At 43.0% G+C, this 19,003-nt stretch overlaps 1 protein-coding gene across 2 annotated transcripts in view; it reads right to left on the bottom strand.

Moving 5' to 3' along the window:
• DPYSL2 (dihydropyrimidinase like 2) overlaps positions 1 to 19,003 on the bottom strand; it is a 95,349-nt gene that overhangs the window by 19,949 nt on the left and 56,397 nt on the right. For both annotated transcript variants that reach the window (XM_087706207.1, XM_087706209.1), the window contains exons 4-7: positions 12,062 to 12,226; positions 10,209 to 10,270; positions 8,562 to 8,642; positions 6,179 to 6,247 (exon numbers count right to left, since the gene is read on the bottom strand). In XM_087706207.1, the coding sequence (XP_087562333.1) occupies positions 6,179 to 6,247; positions 8,562 to 8,642; positions 10,209 to 10,270; positions 12,062 to 12,226 (377 nt within the window). The remainder of the gene's footprint in view (positions 1 to 6,178; positions 6,248 to 8,561; positions 8,643 to 10,208; positions 10,271 to 12,061; positions 12,227 to 19,003) is intronic.

The following is a 19,003-nucleotide window of genomic DNA, read 5'->3' as shown; positions in this document are numbered from 1 at the left end:
TTATGGGATGCTGTACAGAATCCACTGGATGTAACTGCTTGGAATCCAGGTAACGACGATGATGCCAAGAAGGTAGCAGATTTTCAGTGATGCAACGAACGGGCATTGTGTATAATTGGTCTAACACTGAATGACCAACAATTAATACATATTAAAGCATATAATAATAGTAAAAAAAAAAAAGAAGTCAGACAGAATAATATCTTGTGATTGGTGGTTGATTAACGATGGTCAGTTAAAGCAGAGATCCATCTCAATAGCATCTCTGAATGTTCCCCAACTTTCACAGGCTTTGTTTGCAAAATTGAAATCAAATGAATGGACAGAGAGAGCAGTTACACCGATTCTCAGTCACTGGTGGGATTGAACAAGATTTGGCATATTGAACTGGTAAGAACGGATGCTCTACTTGATATCTGCCAAAGGGCTGAGGCCATTTGCTGGAATGAATCTGTCTCTGTGCTCCAACTGCATACAAATTCTACATTGTAGAACCAAGCAGCCTTCTGCGTTTCTAAAATAAATACAGTCTGAAACCCGTACAATTGAGCCATTCTTTTTAGCCAGCCAAACTGCCACAAAAGGTTCCAGGTCACCACCCTAATTTTTGCCGCAAAGCAAAGTAGGATGGGATTAGTCCTTGGATGAGAGGCTACCAGAAGATCACAAAGATAGACTCACTTTTTGGGTGCGGGGTGGCGGGTGGAACTAGTGTGGAAGAAGACTGGTCAACCATTTCCATTCTGTTGTCAAGAAATGTACAGGGTTGTCCCAAAGGAGCTTTTTTCAAGAGACAGCTGGTCATTGTAAGGAGTATAAACCCTTCCATTCCTGTTGTGGCAGCAGGTTCAGACAGTGAGGAGGTTGGGGAGGAACATGGGCCAGTCCTGGAGTCTGGGGAAGGCTCTGAGGAGGGCTCTGTGTCAGAGACAGAGATGGGGCCAGGGCTGTCTGACAGTTATCAGCTGCCTTCGGAGTCAGACATCAGTGAGGCAGACAAACAGCTGGAGCCTGTTCCCAGTGTGCGCATGCACAGAGTTGCCCGACAATGGGAAGAGCTAAAAAACAGGGGTCAACTTGGGATAAGGCCACAGGTGGATGATGAATGGCCCTTCCAGAGGAAATAGAAGAGCAGCAAAAGGGGAGTGGAGTTTGCAGGAGACAATTAGTTCGCTTAATTGGTTCGGGACTCTCTGATACTCCTTGCCGAGATTTGCAGCTATCAGGCTGGCAGCTCTCCAAACCAGATAAGGTCTGTGACTGTAAATCCCCCCTTGAAAGACTTTGAAATACCAGTCACATGAACCCCCCCCCATAGCCACGCCTACCCAGCACCTACCCAGGTTTTGTGGCTCCCAGTGTTTTCTGTGGAAAACGTCTCTCTCTCTCTCTCTCTCTCTCTCTCTCTCTCTCTATCTATCTATCTATCTATCTATCTATCTATCTATCTATCAATCATCTATCTATTTCACTCTCTCATTTCAAGCCAGACGTGGAGTGACTGGAAGGGGAGGGCGAGGGGCGGGGCCAGCCTAGTGGTGGGTTCAGCTGAGGGAGCCACAGCAGGGGAACAAAAGAGTTGCCGCATGCAGCTCCGGAGCCGCGGGTTGCCAAGACCCATCCTTGACTTACAGCAGCTCCTATAGTGACTGTTCGAAGTTAAAAGGGCACTGAAAAAGGTAACTTGTTATCATTTTTCATGTTTACCATCGTTACCAAACCAGAGCTTCTGGGGGCTGGGGAGGGCAGAAATGAGCAAAAAATGGGCCATTTTTTGCCCCACCCAGCCCCCAGCAGCACTTTATAAGCCTCGATAAGACTATGCATGCGGGGCCGTTTTCGTGAAAAACAGGCCTTTTCTTGCTCGTTTTTGGCCCCCTTACCCTCCCAAGGCTGCAAGGCCTCAAAGCCTATTCATGCCTTTTTTTAAAAAAAAAATAAAACAGGCCCCTTTTCGTGAAAAACAAGCCATTTTTGGGAGGTTTGCAGAGTGCAAAAACTTTTTCTTTTTCCTTTCGGAAAGCTCTTTAGTTGGAGTGATTGATGAGAATTAGATTGATTAAGTGCTGTTCCAGCAGAAACAAGTCTTAGGTGCTGCAGGTTGTCAGCGATTTCCTTCTCCAGCACATGGATAAACACACCTAGAAACATCTACCTACCTACCTACTCTCTTCTCCCTACCTACCTACTGTATTTCTCTCTCTCTCTCTCTAGCTACCTACCTACCTAGTCTCTCTCTCCCTAACTACTGTATTTCTCTCTCTATCCCTTTATCTACCTACCTACCTACTCTCTCTCCCCCTACCTAACTACTGTATTTCTCTCTCTATCCCTCTACCTTCCTACATCCTCTCTCTCCCTACCTCCCTACTGTATTTCTCTCTCTCTCTCTCTCTCTCTCTCTCTCTCTAACCCTTTATCTACCTACCTACCTACCTACCTACCTAACTACTCTCTCTCTCCCTACCTACTATATTTCTCTTTCTCTCCCTCTCTATCCCTGTAATGTCTTGTTTAGCAACATAAATTTAGGGCACAATTGTGGTCGTAAGCTGAGGACTACCTATATTTCTGCATTTCTCTAAATCCTTTTCCAAACCAATTTCTGACCCATCCTATGGCAGGGCGTTCCATAGCCAGCTGCATCATCATCATCATCATCATCATCATCATCATCATCATTATAGCTCATCTGTTCTGAATTTTCCACTCCTAAATTTTTCTTCTGGTCTGCTTGTTCACTTCACTCGGGCATAACTTCTTCTTTACTTGCCCTTCATTATTTTTAAATCACAAACCTTCTGCGGCCTGGCACTAATTACCACTTGCGGAAAGAACCCAAGTCCCACGGGCAAAGGGCACATTAAATGCTGCTTGCAGTCTTTTCCATGGGAGTGGGAAAACACGGCTATAAAATGTCACCTTTCAAGTTTTTGTGGCAGTCCCAGCCCGGGTGAACTTAGTCACAATTCTAGTATTGCCAAAAAAGAAAAAGAAAAGAATTTAACCCCCTGGTACCAAGACTTTTGTTCGCCCAAATTTCTTGGAATTTAAAGGACTGTTGCAGGAGTCCTTCTTCCAATTTTATCCCCCAAATAACTCAATAACATTGCTTGGAATGAAGAGGTGTAATGGGCTCAAAAATCATCTAGTGCAGGGCTGTCGATACAAGGTACTTAGATCTGGCCCATGGGGCCACCCTGGAAACAGAGAAAGACTGGCCCACGGTGCCTCTGCCAGAAAAAACAGCCCTCCCAAGTTCTGTTTTTGCTGGCAGAGGCTGCAGGAGGATTCCCCCAGCCCTGCCCGGGCCACCACAGGTGCCCCTGACACGAATGACATTCAGCTGGCCACACCTACCTGCCCCCCCCCCCCAGGTCAAATACAACCCTGATGCGGCACTCAATGAAATCAAGTTTGACATTCCTGGTCTAGTGAGTCCTAATTTACTGGTTAATTGTTGTCACTGTTATGAATTTTCTCCTTCATTACAGGGGCAGTGGGGAGTCCAGCTCTATTCTGAATTGAACAGAATTCATCTGAGAACCTGTTCACCACAGCCTGAATTTCAGTGATGCAAAGTTAAGAGGGTCAATTTAGGAGCAATGCAAAAAAAAAAGCATATGAACTCTGCAACAATAGTTGTTTTTTTTTTTTAATCAGTCCTTCCCAACTTATTCCCCAAAAACTATCAAGGCAAATAGGAAGCTTGTTAAGGAGAGATCAAACCTAGAACAAAGGAGAAATTTCCTGATAGTGAGAACAATTAACCAATGGAATGGCTTGTCTTCAGAAGCTGCGGGGGCTCCATCGCTGGAGTGTTTTAAGAAGAGATTGGATAATCATTTGTCTGAACTGGTGTAGGGTTTCCTGCCTAAGCAGGGAGTTGGACCAGAAGACCTCCAAGGTCCCTTCTAACTCTTTTATTCTGTAATGCTTAATTTCTTGGGGAAATAAGAAATATGAGGAGCCTAACGCGGTGGCTCAGTGGCTAAGACACTGAGCTTGAAAGGTCGGCAGTTCGGCGGTTCGAATCCCTAGTGCCGCGTAACGGAGTGAGCTCCCGTTACTTGTCCCAGCTTCTGCCAACCTAGCAGTTTGAAAGCACGTAAAAATGCAAGTAGAAAAATAGGAACCCCCTTTGGTGGGAAGGTAACAGCATTCTGTGCGGCTTCGGCATTTAGCCATGCCGGCCACGTGACCATGGAGAGTCTTCGGACAGCGCTGGCTCTTCGGCTTTGAAACAGAGATGAGCACTGCCCCCTAGAGTCGGGAACAACTAGCACATATGTGCAAGGGGAACTTTTACCTATTTTCCTCCATCTCAGCAGGGCTTTCTGCTTTCCATCTCCTCCCCCCCCCCGGCCTCCAACTCAAATTTTTAACCAGTTTTTTTCAGTACAGGTAAGTCCTTGACTTACGACAACTGAGTCCTAGATTTGCATTGCTAAGCAAGACAGGTGCTCAGTGAGTTTCGCCCCATTCTATGACCCTTTCTTGTCACAGTGGTTAAGTGACTCCCCGTAGCGGTTAAGTTAGTAATGTGGCTGTTCATCTGGCTCCCCCATTGATTTTGTTAGTCAGAAGGTTGCAAAAGGGGATCATGTGACCCTGGTCATAAATATGAATCGGTTGCCAGAATTTTGATCAAGTAACCATGAGGATGCTGCAACAGCCATGTGAAAAATGATCACATGTTTCTTTTTCAGTGCCTTTGCAACTTTGAATGGTCACTAAACCAAAGAAGGCTACCTCTATGGCTTCTCTCCCCTTCACATTCAACCTTCTGGGATGCTTCCTTCCTCCGTCTCCTGGCAGAAGAATCTGGGTTTGTCACTGGACACTGCCAGTGCTCCATCCTTTAGAACTGTGATGGCAAGCTTATGGCACACGTTCCAGAGGTGGCATACAAAGCCCGCTCTGTGGGCATATGCGTCATCGCCAGCTGCTCTTCCAGGTTCTCGCACGCGCATGCATGCCTGGTCCGACTTGCATATGCACAGTGCCCAGCTGCCCTCTCGCGGAGCACAACACCAGGTTAGCCATCACTGCTTTAGAAGCTCTTTCAAGGCAACACCCACATGGCACTTACACCAGGTCAATGGCTTTTTGGCAGTGGTGAAAACCTCTGAAGTCTGCTACCGGTTTGGCGAGTCTGCTACCGAGCACGTGCTTTGCGCCTGAGGCATGTCCACGCACTACTAAAAAAGGAACATTTTGAAGCCTTCCGAGTGTGCAGCGAGGGAAGGAATCTGCTGTGCCACGTGATTTAGACTAGCTAGAAAGCAGGAAATTTTGATGATTCTAAGCTAATATAAATCACGCATCACAGCTGATCGTCAGAAATACCGGTACGCCTGAACCGTTAGCATTTTTTACTATCGGTTTGAGCGAACCGGTAGCATTTCACCCCTGCTTCTTAGCCTATGTAGATCAGTACTAAATAGGAACAAGCTGTTCTGTTCCAGATATGGAATGTTCTTCCTCTGGAACATAGTGGTTTATGTCCTTAGTTGCTACTATTTACAAGGTCCAGCAGCAGCAACATTTCCAGATTTCACATTAAATTCTTTTCCAATCTTGTTTTGGAAATACAGAAAATCAAAACATCTACACTCAGGAGTTATTCAACCATCTTTCAGAGCGTTCTTCTCCTCCTTCTTGGACATAAAACGACCTTCTGAAATTCTCCATCTGTCACCAAAGAAATTGGTTGGATTACTTTTCTGCATGTCTCCAAGGGAAGGGAATCCATCCAAGGACTGTTTGAGGGCCAGAAGAACCAAGTTTCCTTGGGGTTAGAAAATATGGAAGTGGCTGTTGGAAAGGCTTATACGGTGAAAAAGTGAATCTAGCACTAAATAAGTGAAAGAATAATTTACTCAATTATTTTTGAAAGAGTTCTAGAGTTTCTAATGTTAATTTTCTTTTAACACATTCAGTGATACCTTGTAGGGGAAAAAAATTACTTGCTCAGCACTATTAAAAACCTCAAATATGCAAGAGTTTTACCCATAAACCTTGTGCATATAAAATACAAGGGAGTTTTCTATCTAGAGACCACTAAATAGAGAATACAAATACTTGAATTGAGGATGCAGTGCTTCATCAGTGTTGCTGGCTCTCTGAAATGCAATCAAAACCAAGGAACAAGCTAAACATTTTATAATGCACTCACTTCTTCAGGCCTGCTCAGAACATGCCCTTCAGGGCCAGTGATCCCCAGTTCCAAGATCCTTTGCTGCTCCTAAGGAATAGGAAAAAGGGCACAGATCATACTTATTTTACTATCAATCAATCCATGGAACAGAAGCTGTGGTAAGGTGGCAGGCTGAACCAAAGTAGGCCTCAAGCCTGAACCAAACTAGGATTTCATGATATTAAGCTTTAACTGTTCATATAGAAATTGCAAGGTTTGCTTTTAGGACATAGCGCGGGTTAGACATGGGTTAGAAGGAAGTCTGTACATGAAATATGCTGAGGCAAAACATTTATTTTAGCCCATCTGCTGGCTTGGCTGTTAATCTGTTTGGTAGACACATATTGTTAGTTCCTCAAAATACGAGCTATGCATGTCCGTTAGCTGACCCATGTATTATGACATCGGTAGACATACTTTCTGTAACTCAAGGGCAAATCTTGAGGGGTGTTTCCAAAACTAACAGATGGCTTTAGATGAAAGCGATAAACTATATAAGGAAGTTCCTGAATTTCACACAACATTCAGGCCATTTATTCAGAACCTGCGCAAATAAACTTTTCCTTCTCTGAAGAGCTGGCTTGTGTGTCCTGTCATTTTCTACAACAATGGGAGCTTCATCACTGGAAGATTTCAACAAGAGACTGGGCTGCCATTGGTCAAAAATAGTGTAGGGTTCCCGGAAGGCTCCGGAGGACTAAAAACGGCCCTATGAGCAAATCGAAAGTGACACGCCCTGACAAATGGCTCCGCGTGCCACCTGTGGCACGTGTGCCATAGGTTGGCCGTTCAGGAGCTCGACTAATGAGAAATAAATGATATCAAACATGAGCAAGCACATAGGACTAATGCAAGAATACAAACATGGGATGCTTGCACTTTTTAATCCCAGTAAGGAAGTCCCAACTGGAGAACATCTTGGTTAGGTTAAAAGAGGGTTGGTTGTGCACTCTGTGATTCGGAATATTGTTAATCATAATCTTAGCATGTTGTGTGGACCAGACCATCCCATTAAACTATCTTATGGTTTCCTCGTTTGGGGTGAAAAGTTTGTCACTAGGGCAATTGTAGTCTGCCATCTAGGGTTGAGCATGGTATATGAACCCTGCCTAGAAATTGGCTAAGTGACAGAAGACCTTCTACTAGAGTGGAGCTAGAGGACCTAGTTTGAATTCTTGAAAAATCTAACTTCCACTAGTAACAGATTAACAGAGTTGGAAGGGACCTTGTAGGTCATCTAGTACAACCCACCCTGTTTTTCGTCCTCTAGAACCTTAAGGGAAGCCTCCGGAAGCCCCCTGAAGGCTCCAGAGGGCTTAAACCAGCCCTACGAGCAAACCGGAAGTCTATTCCCAAACTTCTGGTTTGCCCATAGGGCCATTTTTTTGTGCTCCAGAGGCTTCAGGGAAGTTCCTGAAGCCTCCGGAGGGCCTCCGGAGGGGACTGGGAGGCTGTTTTCGCCTTCCCCAGGCTCCTATAAAGCTTCTGGAGCCTGGGGAGGGTGAAAAAAGCATGCAAAAAATGAGAGAGAGCGCCTGTCATGCACGCATGCACACCGGGGGGTGGAGTGTCACGCACTGCATTATGGGTGTGGCACCCCCATGCACGACCCCCTGCGCTCCCCCGCTTATGGCACACGAGCCAAAAAAGGTTTGCCATCGCTGGTCTAACTGTCCGCTCTGCCATTTCTCACGAAGTTTACAATTTATTGTAATATTCGTTTAAAGTCAGTTTACTTTTAATTACACACGAGGCAACCGGCAACCATGGGGTCATTGTCTGAGATATTTCCTTACCTAAAGGCTGAACCAGAACGACCACAGGCAGACAAAAAAGCAGCAGGAGGGGAAGCTTCTGGCTTCCTGCCGGCTTCCCCACTGACTTTCCTTGTAGGAAGCTGGCAGGGAGCTCTGGAAAGGACAGTCGCGTGACTACAGCGGACCACGACAACGTGGCAGCACTGAAGCAGCCATAGCTTTGCCAAATTTCAATCGCACATGAGTCATAGATCCTGGATTTCAGAAGCATTATGTAAAGTTAGCTCATTTGAGGCACACTGATTCAAAAATTGTTGCCCTACAATGCACTGTTTTGCCCATTAAAAGATTGCAAACAATCAAGCAGGCACAAGAGTATTAATAGCACATACGTTTCTTCCACTATTTGGATTTTTTAATGTAATTCTCACAATAGATTCATTTCTGCAAGCAGGTTTGTCCGATGAAATATATTTCGGGCAATTTTCTCCTTCTAATGCACCATCTTTTTAACACGCTTTGCAAACTGTATGGCCCAAGTTTGAATCCCATGTGTAATAAACACATTTGGAAACACTACTAACAGGACTGCAAGCAGGAGTTACCTCTGCTATGATGTCTCCATTCTCAGCATGGACTTGAGCTATTGCACCAATGTCACGGATTACGCTCAGGACCTCATAAATCTGTTGAGTAAAAGAGAAAACATGCATTTTCCTGAACTACTTCCCAATCTGCTCCATGTTACTTGATAAGCTCAGATTCCTACTCTCAAAGTTCAAAGTCTTTTAAAGGTCACTGAACTCAATTCTGTGTTTATTTGGACAATATCCAGGGATTTTCAGACTTAGGGGAAAAAATATTTATGACTAAAATAAATGAGATGCTGTCTAACTCTACATTATTTTTCCCCCAATTCCTATCAACCACAAAACGCTACTTAAAGTTGTTGTATAAATCATTTTCCCCTTGATTTACATTCTTCTTCAGCAACATCAAATCTATACTGGATCTTTGGAAACCCATTCAACAATCTTATTCTGGCCAAATCAGTGTTAAGTAATACCAAAACTCTAAAAAGGCAGGGCGCAGTATGGATATTTTCAATTTATACCATAGTTCTTCCACAGACTGGCAAGTTATTATTGCAATATTATTTAAAATATTGTTAGATAAGAATGTAGTAGGTTCCGCTGGAAGGAAAATGTTCTCCAAAGGTTGGATTCAAGTACCAAAGGCAAGGGAGGATTTGAAACTATAGTGCTGACACAATCAGCTCGGCAGTAAAGGCTCTAGGCTAATAGCTAATTAAATTAAAAGCATGTATTAACCTTGCTAAAATGGCTCAAAGGTCATCTTGTTTCATACACATGCCTACAAGCAAAAGAATCCGGAAAACTCTGGTTAATGATGAGTCAAAAAATTAATACATAAGCAATGTTGTTCTGCTGCTGCCCTCCAGCAGTTCAAGTCCATTTGCGTGGAAATTTAGATCCACTCAAATGATTGACCTCAATCCCTACAATTCCAGCACAACTTGGGGAGATACACTTCCATCCGTAACTGAAAGAAGCTGGGTTGAGAAGGCTGATCTAGAATAAAAGAGTGGTCCAGTGAGCCGAAAGAGAAAGTATTTAGAAGGTTGTTCATCTATTTATTTATAATTAAATTTCCACCCGATTCCCAATGAATCTAGGAGAGGAAAAAATAAAAAAGAGAAATTGAAGTTGTCTTCATAAGGAGAGAAACAGAAGAAAAAGAAGAAGAAAAAGAAAGTTGGTCACTGTTGTACGTTAACGGAGAAATCATTTCCAGAATTTTGTCCAAGTATCTTTGCATGCATTAAATTCTGACTGATAGGAATAAGGAAAGTTGTGTTTTGATTTCCCTGCCAGAATTCAACTTATCATCCCATTGAAAACACTGGAGAAAAAGAAAAGGAATGTGGTTGGGTGGGAAGGTTTTTGTTTTGTTTTTTTAAAAAGCTCCACCTACTGGTACAAATCACAATGTTGTACTTGCTACTCAAGAAGCATTTGCTTCCAGCCCAGCTGCAGGGAGCTGCCAAATTCCTCGACACAAGTTGGTTCAAGAAACAGCCAACCCATTTTTGTCTACTTCTTAGTTTGGGAATAGGATAGTCTTGTTCGTCCAGCTCTCACAAAGCCAGTTATACTGTGAAATACAACCAGTAGCAGCCCAGGATTAAAATAGAAATGCAATGCTCAGAACCTGCTCAGCAGCAGTCTTACCTGAGAATCTGTTAGCTGAAAATGGTCCTTGAAAGCCATATACACCAAGAAGGAATTGACTCCTATTAGAAAGAGAGACTGAAAATGAATCCCCAGTCCGTTTACAGAGGAATCTACACATAAGATTAGCAATGATGGGAGTGTATCTTTAGCCTGGTATCCATCAGTCATTTTCAAATGCAACTTCCACTGGATATAGAATTGTACAAACTGACCTCCAACAGGTGTGGAGAACACCAGTCGGTTTCTATGGCCTGGGAAAATCCTATCCCATAATAGCACTAGGACTTAGACTTATATACTGCTTCATAGTGCTCTCTTTACAGCCCTCTCTAAGCGGTTTACAAAGTCAGCCTCTTGCTCCAACAATCTGGGTCCTCATTTTACCCACCCCGGAAGGATGAAAGGCCGAGTCAACCTTGAGTCTGGTGAGATTTGAACTGCTGAACTGCAGCTGGCAGTCAGCTGAAGTAGCCTGCAGGACTGCATTCTAACCACTGCGCCACCTCGGCTCATAATAATATATTATTTCTAATATGCACCAGTTCATAATACTAGAGAGGTGGAAACAAACATGAGGTTGTTTTTCACATGTAGGTATCACCTCGTAAAACTGTTATCAACTGATGGAGCTGTTATGTTCTCTGCCTTTGTTTCCTAACCAAAGCACATCAACGCCTCCTGGAATCACCCCAACCAGTGACAATCATGAAGCAAGACTTCTTCTGCAGAAAGTGCAAAGCCATTCTTTTCAGAAGACACTCAACTGCCGCAGCTACGTTCTACGGTATCCAGCAGTTGCTGCCACATCACACTCCTGACAGCGGGATAAATTAGCCACGTGTCCACATGCAACCCAAACCTTCATCCATGTTCAAAAGGAAGGCATCAACAGTTTTTAAGAGAGCCTCAAGCTTAAATGCAAGAGGAAGATACACACATGCTTGAACAAAACTCAATGGTTACCTTCTCAACTGGAAAACTAATGTTTTCAGAAGGCATAGAATGGGTCGGGAGGATATGTGGGGGAAAAAGAAGGGGAGAGTGAAACAAATTATTTGGAGTTTTTATACATTCCATCCTGAAATGGTTTGTTTCAAGGAGCAATCGCAATAGCACTTAAGACTTATATTCCGCTTCATATTCTTTACAGCCCACTCTAAGTGGTTAACAGAGTTAACATATTGCCTCCAACAATCCGGGTCCTCATTTTACCAACCTCAGAAAGATGGAAGGCTCAACCAACCTTGAGCTAGTCAGAATCAAACTCCTAGCAGTGAGCAGTGAAATAGCCTGCAATACTGCATTCTAACCACTGCCCCAACACAGCTTTGTGTAGCATTAACTATTATTGTTAACTCTAAGCCTGGAATAATTTCACTTATTGTTTTATTTTGTAGGCTTTTACAGCAATAATGAGTTTTGGGGTTGAATGGCTGTGGTCTAATTTTCTTTAGTTCTGACATTTCACCAGCACTGGCATCTGACTGGCATCTTCAGAGGCAAAGCGAGCTACATTGTGATGTACCTGTCAGTAACACAACCTCTCCTCCTGTGAGCTGCTGAGAGGCACCCCACAAAGCAACCAACTCTGCCCTCTGAAGGTGGCCAGTCACAGCTGCTGGCTAAATGTTGGAATCAAAGTAAACTAGATCACGGCCATTCAGTCAAAAGTTCATCGCTACTTTATAATGTCTCCATGTTGATTCATCCCAATTTGAGCAAGGGGAAATTCTCCTACCAAGAGAAACTGGAAAGTACATTTTTAGATAACAACTGGGACACAGACCACTTGGCACTAGCCTAGAACATGACTTTTGTGCAAGTACTCAGAAGGTTTTTCCAAGACTTACCATGATCTTTAATCAGAGCTTCCATCTCCTCTTGAACTCCTTTGTGCCACTCCGTGATGTCCACGTGCAAAGAGTAATCGCAGCAGGACTTGCTGTCGGCCCATTCTCGCCACTGATCAAATGCAGAAATCAAACTGGTGCCGGGCTCCGGAACAACATGATCAACTAAAGAAAGAAAAGGGACATGTGTTCAACGGTTAATGCACTTTCAAGGTTTAAAGTCTCAGGATTCTAAATGAAAACGAAGGGGATGATGGCAGAGCTTCTATTCCTGCTACCAGATGCATTGGAGAAATCTCTAAAAACTCTATACCCAACAGACAGTAGGTATCATGGCTCAAGGATTCCGGGAACTGAAGAAGATGAACACGTTCAGAGGACAGAACAGCATGCACAGTTAGTTCTCAGATTACGACAGTTTCTTCAGCAACTGTCCAAAGTTACAATGGCACTGAACAAGTGGTACTTATAACGGGCCCTCTTAATTTTGACTATTGCAACATCCATGCAATCTGATTGTGATTTCCTATATTCTCTGATGGCTTCCCACAAACAGTGTCAATGAGGAAGCAGGCAGGAAGCCAAAAGGAGCAGGAGGTCCTCATTTAACTACATACACAGTCCTTGTTTAATGATTGCAACCCCACTTGGAATACTGCATTGAATTTTGGTTACTACACTATAGCAATGGTATTTAGGCTTATATACCACTCCATAGTGGTTTACAGCCCTCTCTAAGTAGTTTACAGACTCAGCATATTGTCCCCAACAATTTGAGTCCTCATTTTACCCACCGCGGAAGGATGGAAGGCTGAGTCAACCTTGAGCCGGGTGATTTGTTTTGAAATTGCTATCACTAAGCAATGTGAAAATTGTCCTGCTTACCAAGCCATCAAAATCTAGACGGTGTAAAATCCATGTTTTTTGTAACAGACCATCAAGCTTTCTCTTTTCCAAGCTGACCATATGGCTTTTAATTTTTAAAAAAAATCCCTCAAATCTTAATCTTATTAATAATATTCAAAGCAGCTGTAACTTCAAAAAATCATAAAAATAAACAAAACAACAAAACAAAAGTATTAAAAAGAGCAAAAGACTCCGGAAGAAGAACAATGGATCTTCTCAGACATTATACTGGGCTCCTGAGACAGTTCAAGGCAGCATTAAGCCAAGAGAAGCAGTATGTATGATGCCAGCTCAGTCAGATGGCAGCTATTCATGAAAAATAATAGATTATTTGCAAAACAGGTTTAGGTATTACACAAATCAAATTCTACAAGAAAAGCAGACATTAAAGTTCTTGAAGCCTTTAGCAACTTGGAGCATTAGGATTAGAGATGAGGAATCAATTCAGCCAATTCAACTTCCAGGGTATCTATGGAGATTCTCAGTCATCCAGGTCATGGTTGTCCCAAAGGTGCTTTCTCAAGAGGCAAATGAACTTTATTTGGTTTTCCTTGAAGACGTTTCACTTCTCATCCAAGAAATGCCCTGAGTTCCTCAGTTCTGACTGTGTAAGAAGCTTCTTGGATGAGAAGCAAAACATTTTCAAGGAAAAACAAAGTTCAGTTGCCTCTTGTCAGTCCATCCTTGGGACAACTCCAAGGATGGACTGATCTGTCTACAGTGCTTCAGTTTGAAGGTGAGAAATTGTTCTCTCCTTAAATCTCAACCCGTTCTATTACTATTGCAGGCACTGCAAATTAAGAGTTGATTCTCACCATCAGTGGTAGGAAATGGACCTTGAAGACAGGTAGCAATCTCACTAGAGAACTCAAGGATGGACTTGTTTTTACATTATGCAATACATTATGGAATTTATTCCCAAAATGATTGTAAATCTATCATTCTCTTGGTCTTCAAAGGAGAATGGGCAAGTTCATGGATGTTTGGACGACCCATTGATACCATGCTCAATGGCTATTTACTAATTCTAGAGTCATAAGGAACATGCTTTGAATTTCAACTTTTAGGAAACAATGATGAAGATGAACCTGTTGACCATATTTCTGAGTTTTCAGAATGTACTGGAATGGACAATGCATATCACAAAATCCTTGGGAAGATGGACTAACGTGGAAAGGTGTATGAGAATCCATGGACCGACTGAAACCCATAGAATGGACCTTCTCCATTTCTGCAACGGATGGAAGACTGTTAGATCCAAGTTTGAACTATTCTGCATTGCTCTTTAATGCTGTATATACATATTAGTTTCTAATCTATTTCCCACCTATCCTATCCTGCCTTCTACATATCTGAGTCTGTCCCCAAATGCTCCCTCAAGACCCCAGTGGAGCCTTGCCTAATAGAGGAAAATAATTTGTGCACTGTGTTGCTAAAGGTCTTGGGTTCAATCTCCAACTTCTCCAGGTAGGACCGAAGAAAAAAGTTCTTTCTGAAAACTGTGGCCTTGGCAGTGATGTTAGTCACAAGAATGTGCTGGTCAGCCAAAATCAGATTTGCCCATTTGTCAACAGTTTCAAATTTTTCTGGAAAAATTCCCTTTTCAACTTTTGGCTAAAATCAAATGTAGTATAGCTGTGGGGGTGTAGTGTAATATTTGGAGCACCAATTCAATTTTCAGCATTGCATTTATGTTGTTGTTTAGTTGCGAAGTCGTGTCCGACCCATCGCAGCCCCATGGACAATGTTCCTCCAGGCCTTCCTGCCCTCTACCATCCTCTGGAGTCCATTTAAGCTCATGTCTACTGCTACGGTGACTCCATCCAACCATCTCATTCTCTGTCGTCCCCTTCTTATTTTACCCTCAATCTTTCCCAGCATTGGGCTCTTCGCCAGTGAGTCCTTCCTTCTCATTAGGTGGCCAAAGTATTTGAGTTTCCTCTTCAGGATCTGGCCTTCTAAAGAGCAGTCAGGGTTGATCTCCTCTAGGACTGACCGGTTGGATCGCCTTGCAATCCAAGGGACTCGCAGGTATCTTCTCCAGCACCAGAGTTCAAAGGCCTCCATTCTTTGGTGCTCAGCCTTTCTTAAGGTCCAACCTTCACAGCCATCCATTGCAACAGGGAAAACCATAGCCTTGTCTATATACACTTTTGTTGGCAGGGTAATGTCTCTGCTTTTTAGTATGCTGTCTATCTTTCCTCCCCAGGTGCAAGTGTCTTGGTTGCAGTCCCCATTTGTGGTCATCTTGGAGCCCAGGAAAATAAAATCTGTCACTACCTTCATTTCTTTGATATATATTTGCATATATATCAAACACTTAAAACTCCTTAAAACTGCATTTTGGAGATTGTTAAGTTAGTATCACGGTTGTTAAACCGGTTTGGCTTCCCCATTGACTTGCTTCTCAGAAGGTCGCAAAAAGTTGACCCCATGATCCCAGAAATGTCATAAATAGGAATCAATTGCCAAGCCTCTGAATTTTGACCATATGGATGCTGCAATGGTCATAAGTGTGAAAAACAGCCATAAGCAATTTTTTTCAGTGCTCTTGGCACGGTCACTAAATGAACCGTTGTACGTCGAGGACTACCTGTAATCAAATGGTTTTAAAATCAGAAGCACCCAATCCTAACAACTAAGACTAATACAGATATTCCAATAATCTGAGGTGGGATACGATGGTTTCAGTGTGTGTGTGTGTGTGTGTGTGTGTGAGAGAGAGAGAGAGAGAGAGGGAGGGAGGGAGGGAGGGAGGGAGGCAGGGGGAGATATCAACATCATCATCATCATCTATGGGAAATGCTTTCTGTAGTCCAGGGAGAAAACAACAGGAGAAATGATCTTTTGCTTGTCCAAAGCTCTGCATGAACATCTCCTACATAATACATGGGCAGATAATGTCCTGCTTCTCAATGGAACAGGCTAGTATAAAATAAACAACCAATTAACCAGGTCCCAGTGGAGCTCCGGAAACAGAGACAATGGATAAATATTCAACTATCGCTTCCCTGCCAGATGTCAGGATGTGATTCTCATGATCTGGGTACTCTCTTTCTTTCCCACCACAACAATCCACAAGGCTTGGACATGGTCACCTTACACAGCCCTGCAAAACCCATCTGAAACCATCACTTCAATCAATCAATCAATCAGAATAGAGCTGGAAGGGACCTTGGAGGTCTTCTAGTCAAAACCCCTGTTCAAGCAAGAGACCCTATACAATTTCAGACAAGTGACTGTCCAGTCTCTTCTTCAAAGCTTCTAGGAGCAAAGTTCTCACTGTTATGAAGTTTCTCCTTAATTCCAGGTTGCTTCTCTCCTTGATTATTTTCCATCCATTCTTTCTTGTCCTGCCCTCTGGTGCTTTGGAATATAAGTTGACCACCTCCTCTTTGTGGCAACCTCTCAAATACTGGAAGGATGCTATCATGTCTCCTCAAGTCCTTCTTTTCTCTAGACTAGCCAAACACAAATGCTGCAACTTTTCTTCATATTTTTGTCTCCAGGCTATTCATAATCTTAGTTGCTCTTCTTTGCACTTTTTCCAAAGTCTCAACATCTTTTTTGTAATGTGATGACCAAAACGGGATGCAGTATTCCAGGTGTAGATTTAGGTTCAAGATTTCATTGTTCCTCATAAAAGCAGGGCCGTATTTTCCTATAGGCTAACTAGGCTTCAGCCTAGGACCTCAAGATCAAGAGGGGCCTACATTCAAATTGTTAGCAAAATTAAAATTACACTATTCTAAAAACAGTGAACACTAAAACACTGAACCGAAAATAAGGAGAAATTCTACGCATATGACTAATAAACAAACATAAAAATGTATTGGTTAAGATCGTTCCAGCGCCGCGGCAGTTGGGGAGCCCGCTCACGTTCCCGGCACCGGCGGTCGGGCGAGAGGCGCGGCCGCTCCCAGTAGCCGCTCTGTTGATGCAGAGCCCACCAGCGGCCAGGCAGGTGAGGGCGAGGGGGGCCGAGACGGGCAGCTGAGTGCAGCAGGGGAGGCGGCTGGCCTCGCTGCCTTTGCCGCAGAGCAGAGCCACCCTCCGTCGGGAGGCCAGCTATATATATTGATATATATCACAGTAATGATGTATTTTATTGTCTCTCATGTAATTTACAAACTTAAAAATGGGAGGTGAAAGGGCCTCATAAGTGGAATAGCCTAGGGCCTCTTTTCATCTAAATCTGGCCCTGCATAAAAGACATTACAAGTAGTCCTGGACAGGGGTGGTATTCACTTACTTTTCCTACCAGTTCGCAAATGTGAGCCCAAGAGCCCCATCCACGCATGTGCTCAGCCTTCTGCACATGCGCTTTGGCTTGAAAACATGCCTAAATAGGATGGCATGGAGCCGGAGGGGGGGGAGGGTTTTGCTCCCTTTTGTGACCTTTTTTGCCACAGTTGTTAAGCAAATCACTCCAGTTGTTAAGCAAAATCGTGGCACGACAAAACCGTGAAGCCCTTATCCGCGGAGACATAAGCGCGTCGCTAAAGCCGCGACGTCATCATCGCGCGTCATCACCGCCGCGACAACAGCGCGGCAACAGAAGGGCGCTTTAAAACGGCGCCGCAGCAGAAAGCCGATTTCAATTAAGGTAAGGGTTAGGATTAGGTTTAGGGGTTTGTTTTAGGGTTTGTTTTAGGGTTTGTTTTAGGGTTAGGTTTAGGGTACTGAGTGCTTGGGAATGCGCGGATTTGCCCTCCGTGATTATGTCATCGCGGTAGGGTCACGTTTTTCCTTAGCGCTTAGAACGGCGCGAATTAGTCTTTGCGCTTATGTCTCCGCGGATAAGGGCTTAGTGGATTTGTGGTGGAACCAAGCAAAATATGTGGTCATTAAGCAAAACTGGCTTCCCCATTGACTCTGCTTGTCGGAAACCAGCTGGGAAGGTTGCAAATGGTGACCCCCACATGACCCAGGAGAGTGCAACTATCTTAAATACATGCTACTTGCCAAGTGCCCGGATTTTGATCACTTGACCATGGGGATGCTGCAATTGTTGTCAGTGTGAAAAACTGTCCTAAGTCATTTTTCCCCCCAGTGCTGCTGAGACTTTGAACAGTCACTAAATGAATGGCTGTTAATTCAAGGACTACCTGTATTCCACAGCAAGAATAATAACATAATAATAACATCCTGTAGCTAGGATGAATGAATATATGAAGGCCTTGCAACCATTATTGGAAAAACAAAATCGAAGCAATCCAAACAAATCTAAAAGGCATAAGGAACAGATCACACGATGACACGTGTCTACCCCATTCTTCCCAATCATCACTGGTTGCTATTCCTAATGGTACTTGAATTTATGTTTTACATTGATGTTCAGCATTCAATCTCATATTGTGTCACTACCTTCATTTCTTCCCCTCTATTTGCATATATATCAAACACTTAAAACTCCTTAAAACTGCATTTTGGAGATTGTTAAGTTAGTATCACGGTTGTTAAGCCGGTTTGGCTTCCCCATTGACTTGCTTCTCAGAAGGTCGCAAAAAGTTGATCCCATGATCCCGGAAATGTCATAAATAGGAGTCAATTGCCAAGCCTCTGAATTTTGACCATGTGGATGCTGCAATGGTCGTAAGTGTGAAAAACAGCCATAAGCAATTTTTTTCAGTTCAATCCAAACGAACCTAAAAGGCGTAAGGAACAGATCACACGATGACACGTGTCTACCCCATTCTTCCCAATCATCACTGGTTGCTATTCCTAATGGTACTTGAATTTATGTTTTACATTGATGTTCAGCATTCAATCTCATATTGTGTCAGTTGCTCACATATGAATGGTCCCATAAATAAATAAATAAATTCTCGCAATGAACTTTTGTTTCTTTTTGTTCTCGCTTGAAAAAGATTCATCAGTTCTATATATATATATATATATATATATATATATATATATATATATATATATATATATATATATATATATATATATATATATATATATATATATATATATATATATATATATATATATATATATATATATATATATATATATATATATATATATATA

The sequence above is a fragment of the Thamnophis sirtalis genome, unplaced genomic scaffold (assembly GCF_051295495.1).
Source record: "Thamnophis sirtalis isolate CommonGarterSnake01/CBP01778 unplaced genomic scaffold, rThaSir2_p1.2 scaffold_2, whole genome shotgun sequence".
NCBI lineage: Eukaryota > Metazoa > Chordata > Lepidosauria > Squamata > Natricidae > Thamnophis > Thamnophis sirtalis.
Note: the sequence above shows the minus strand (reverse complement) of the source record. Positions and strands in the feature narration are given on the sequence as shown.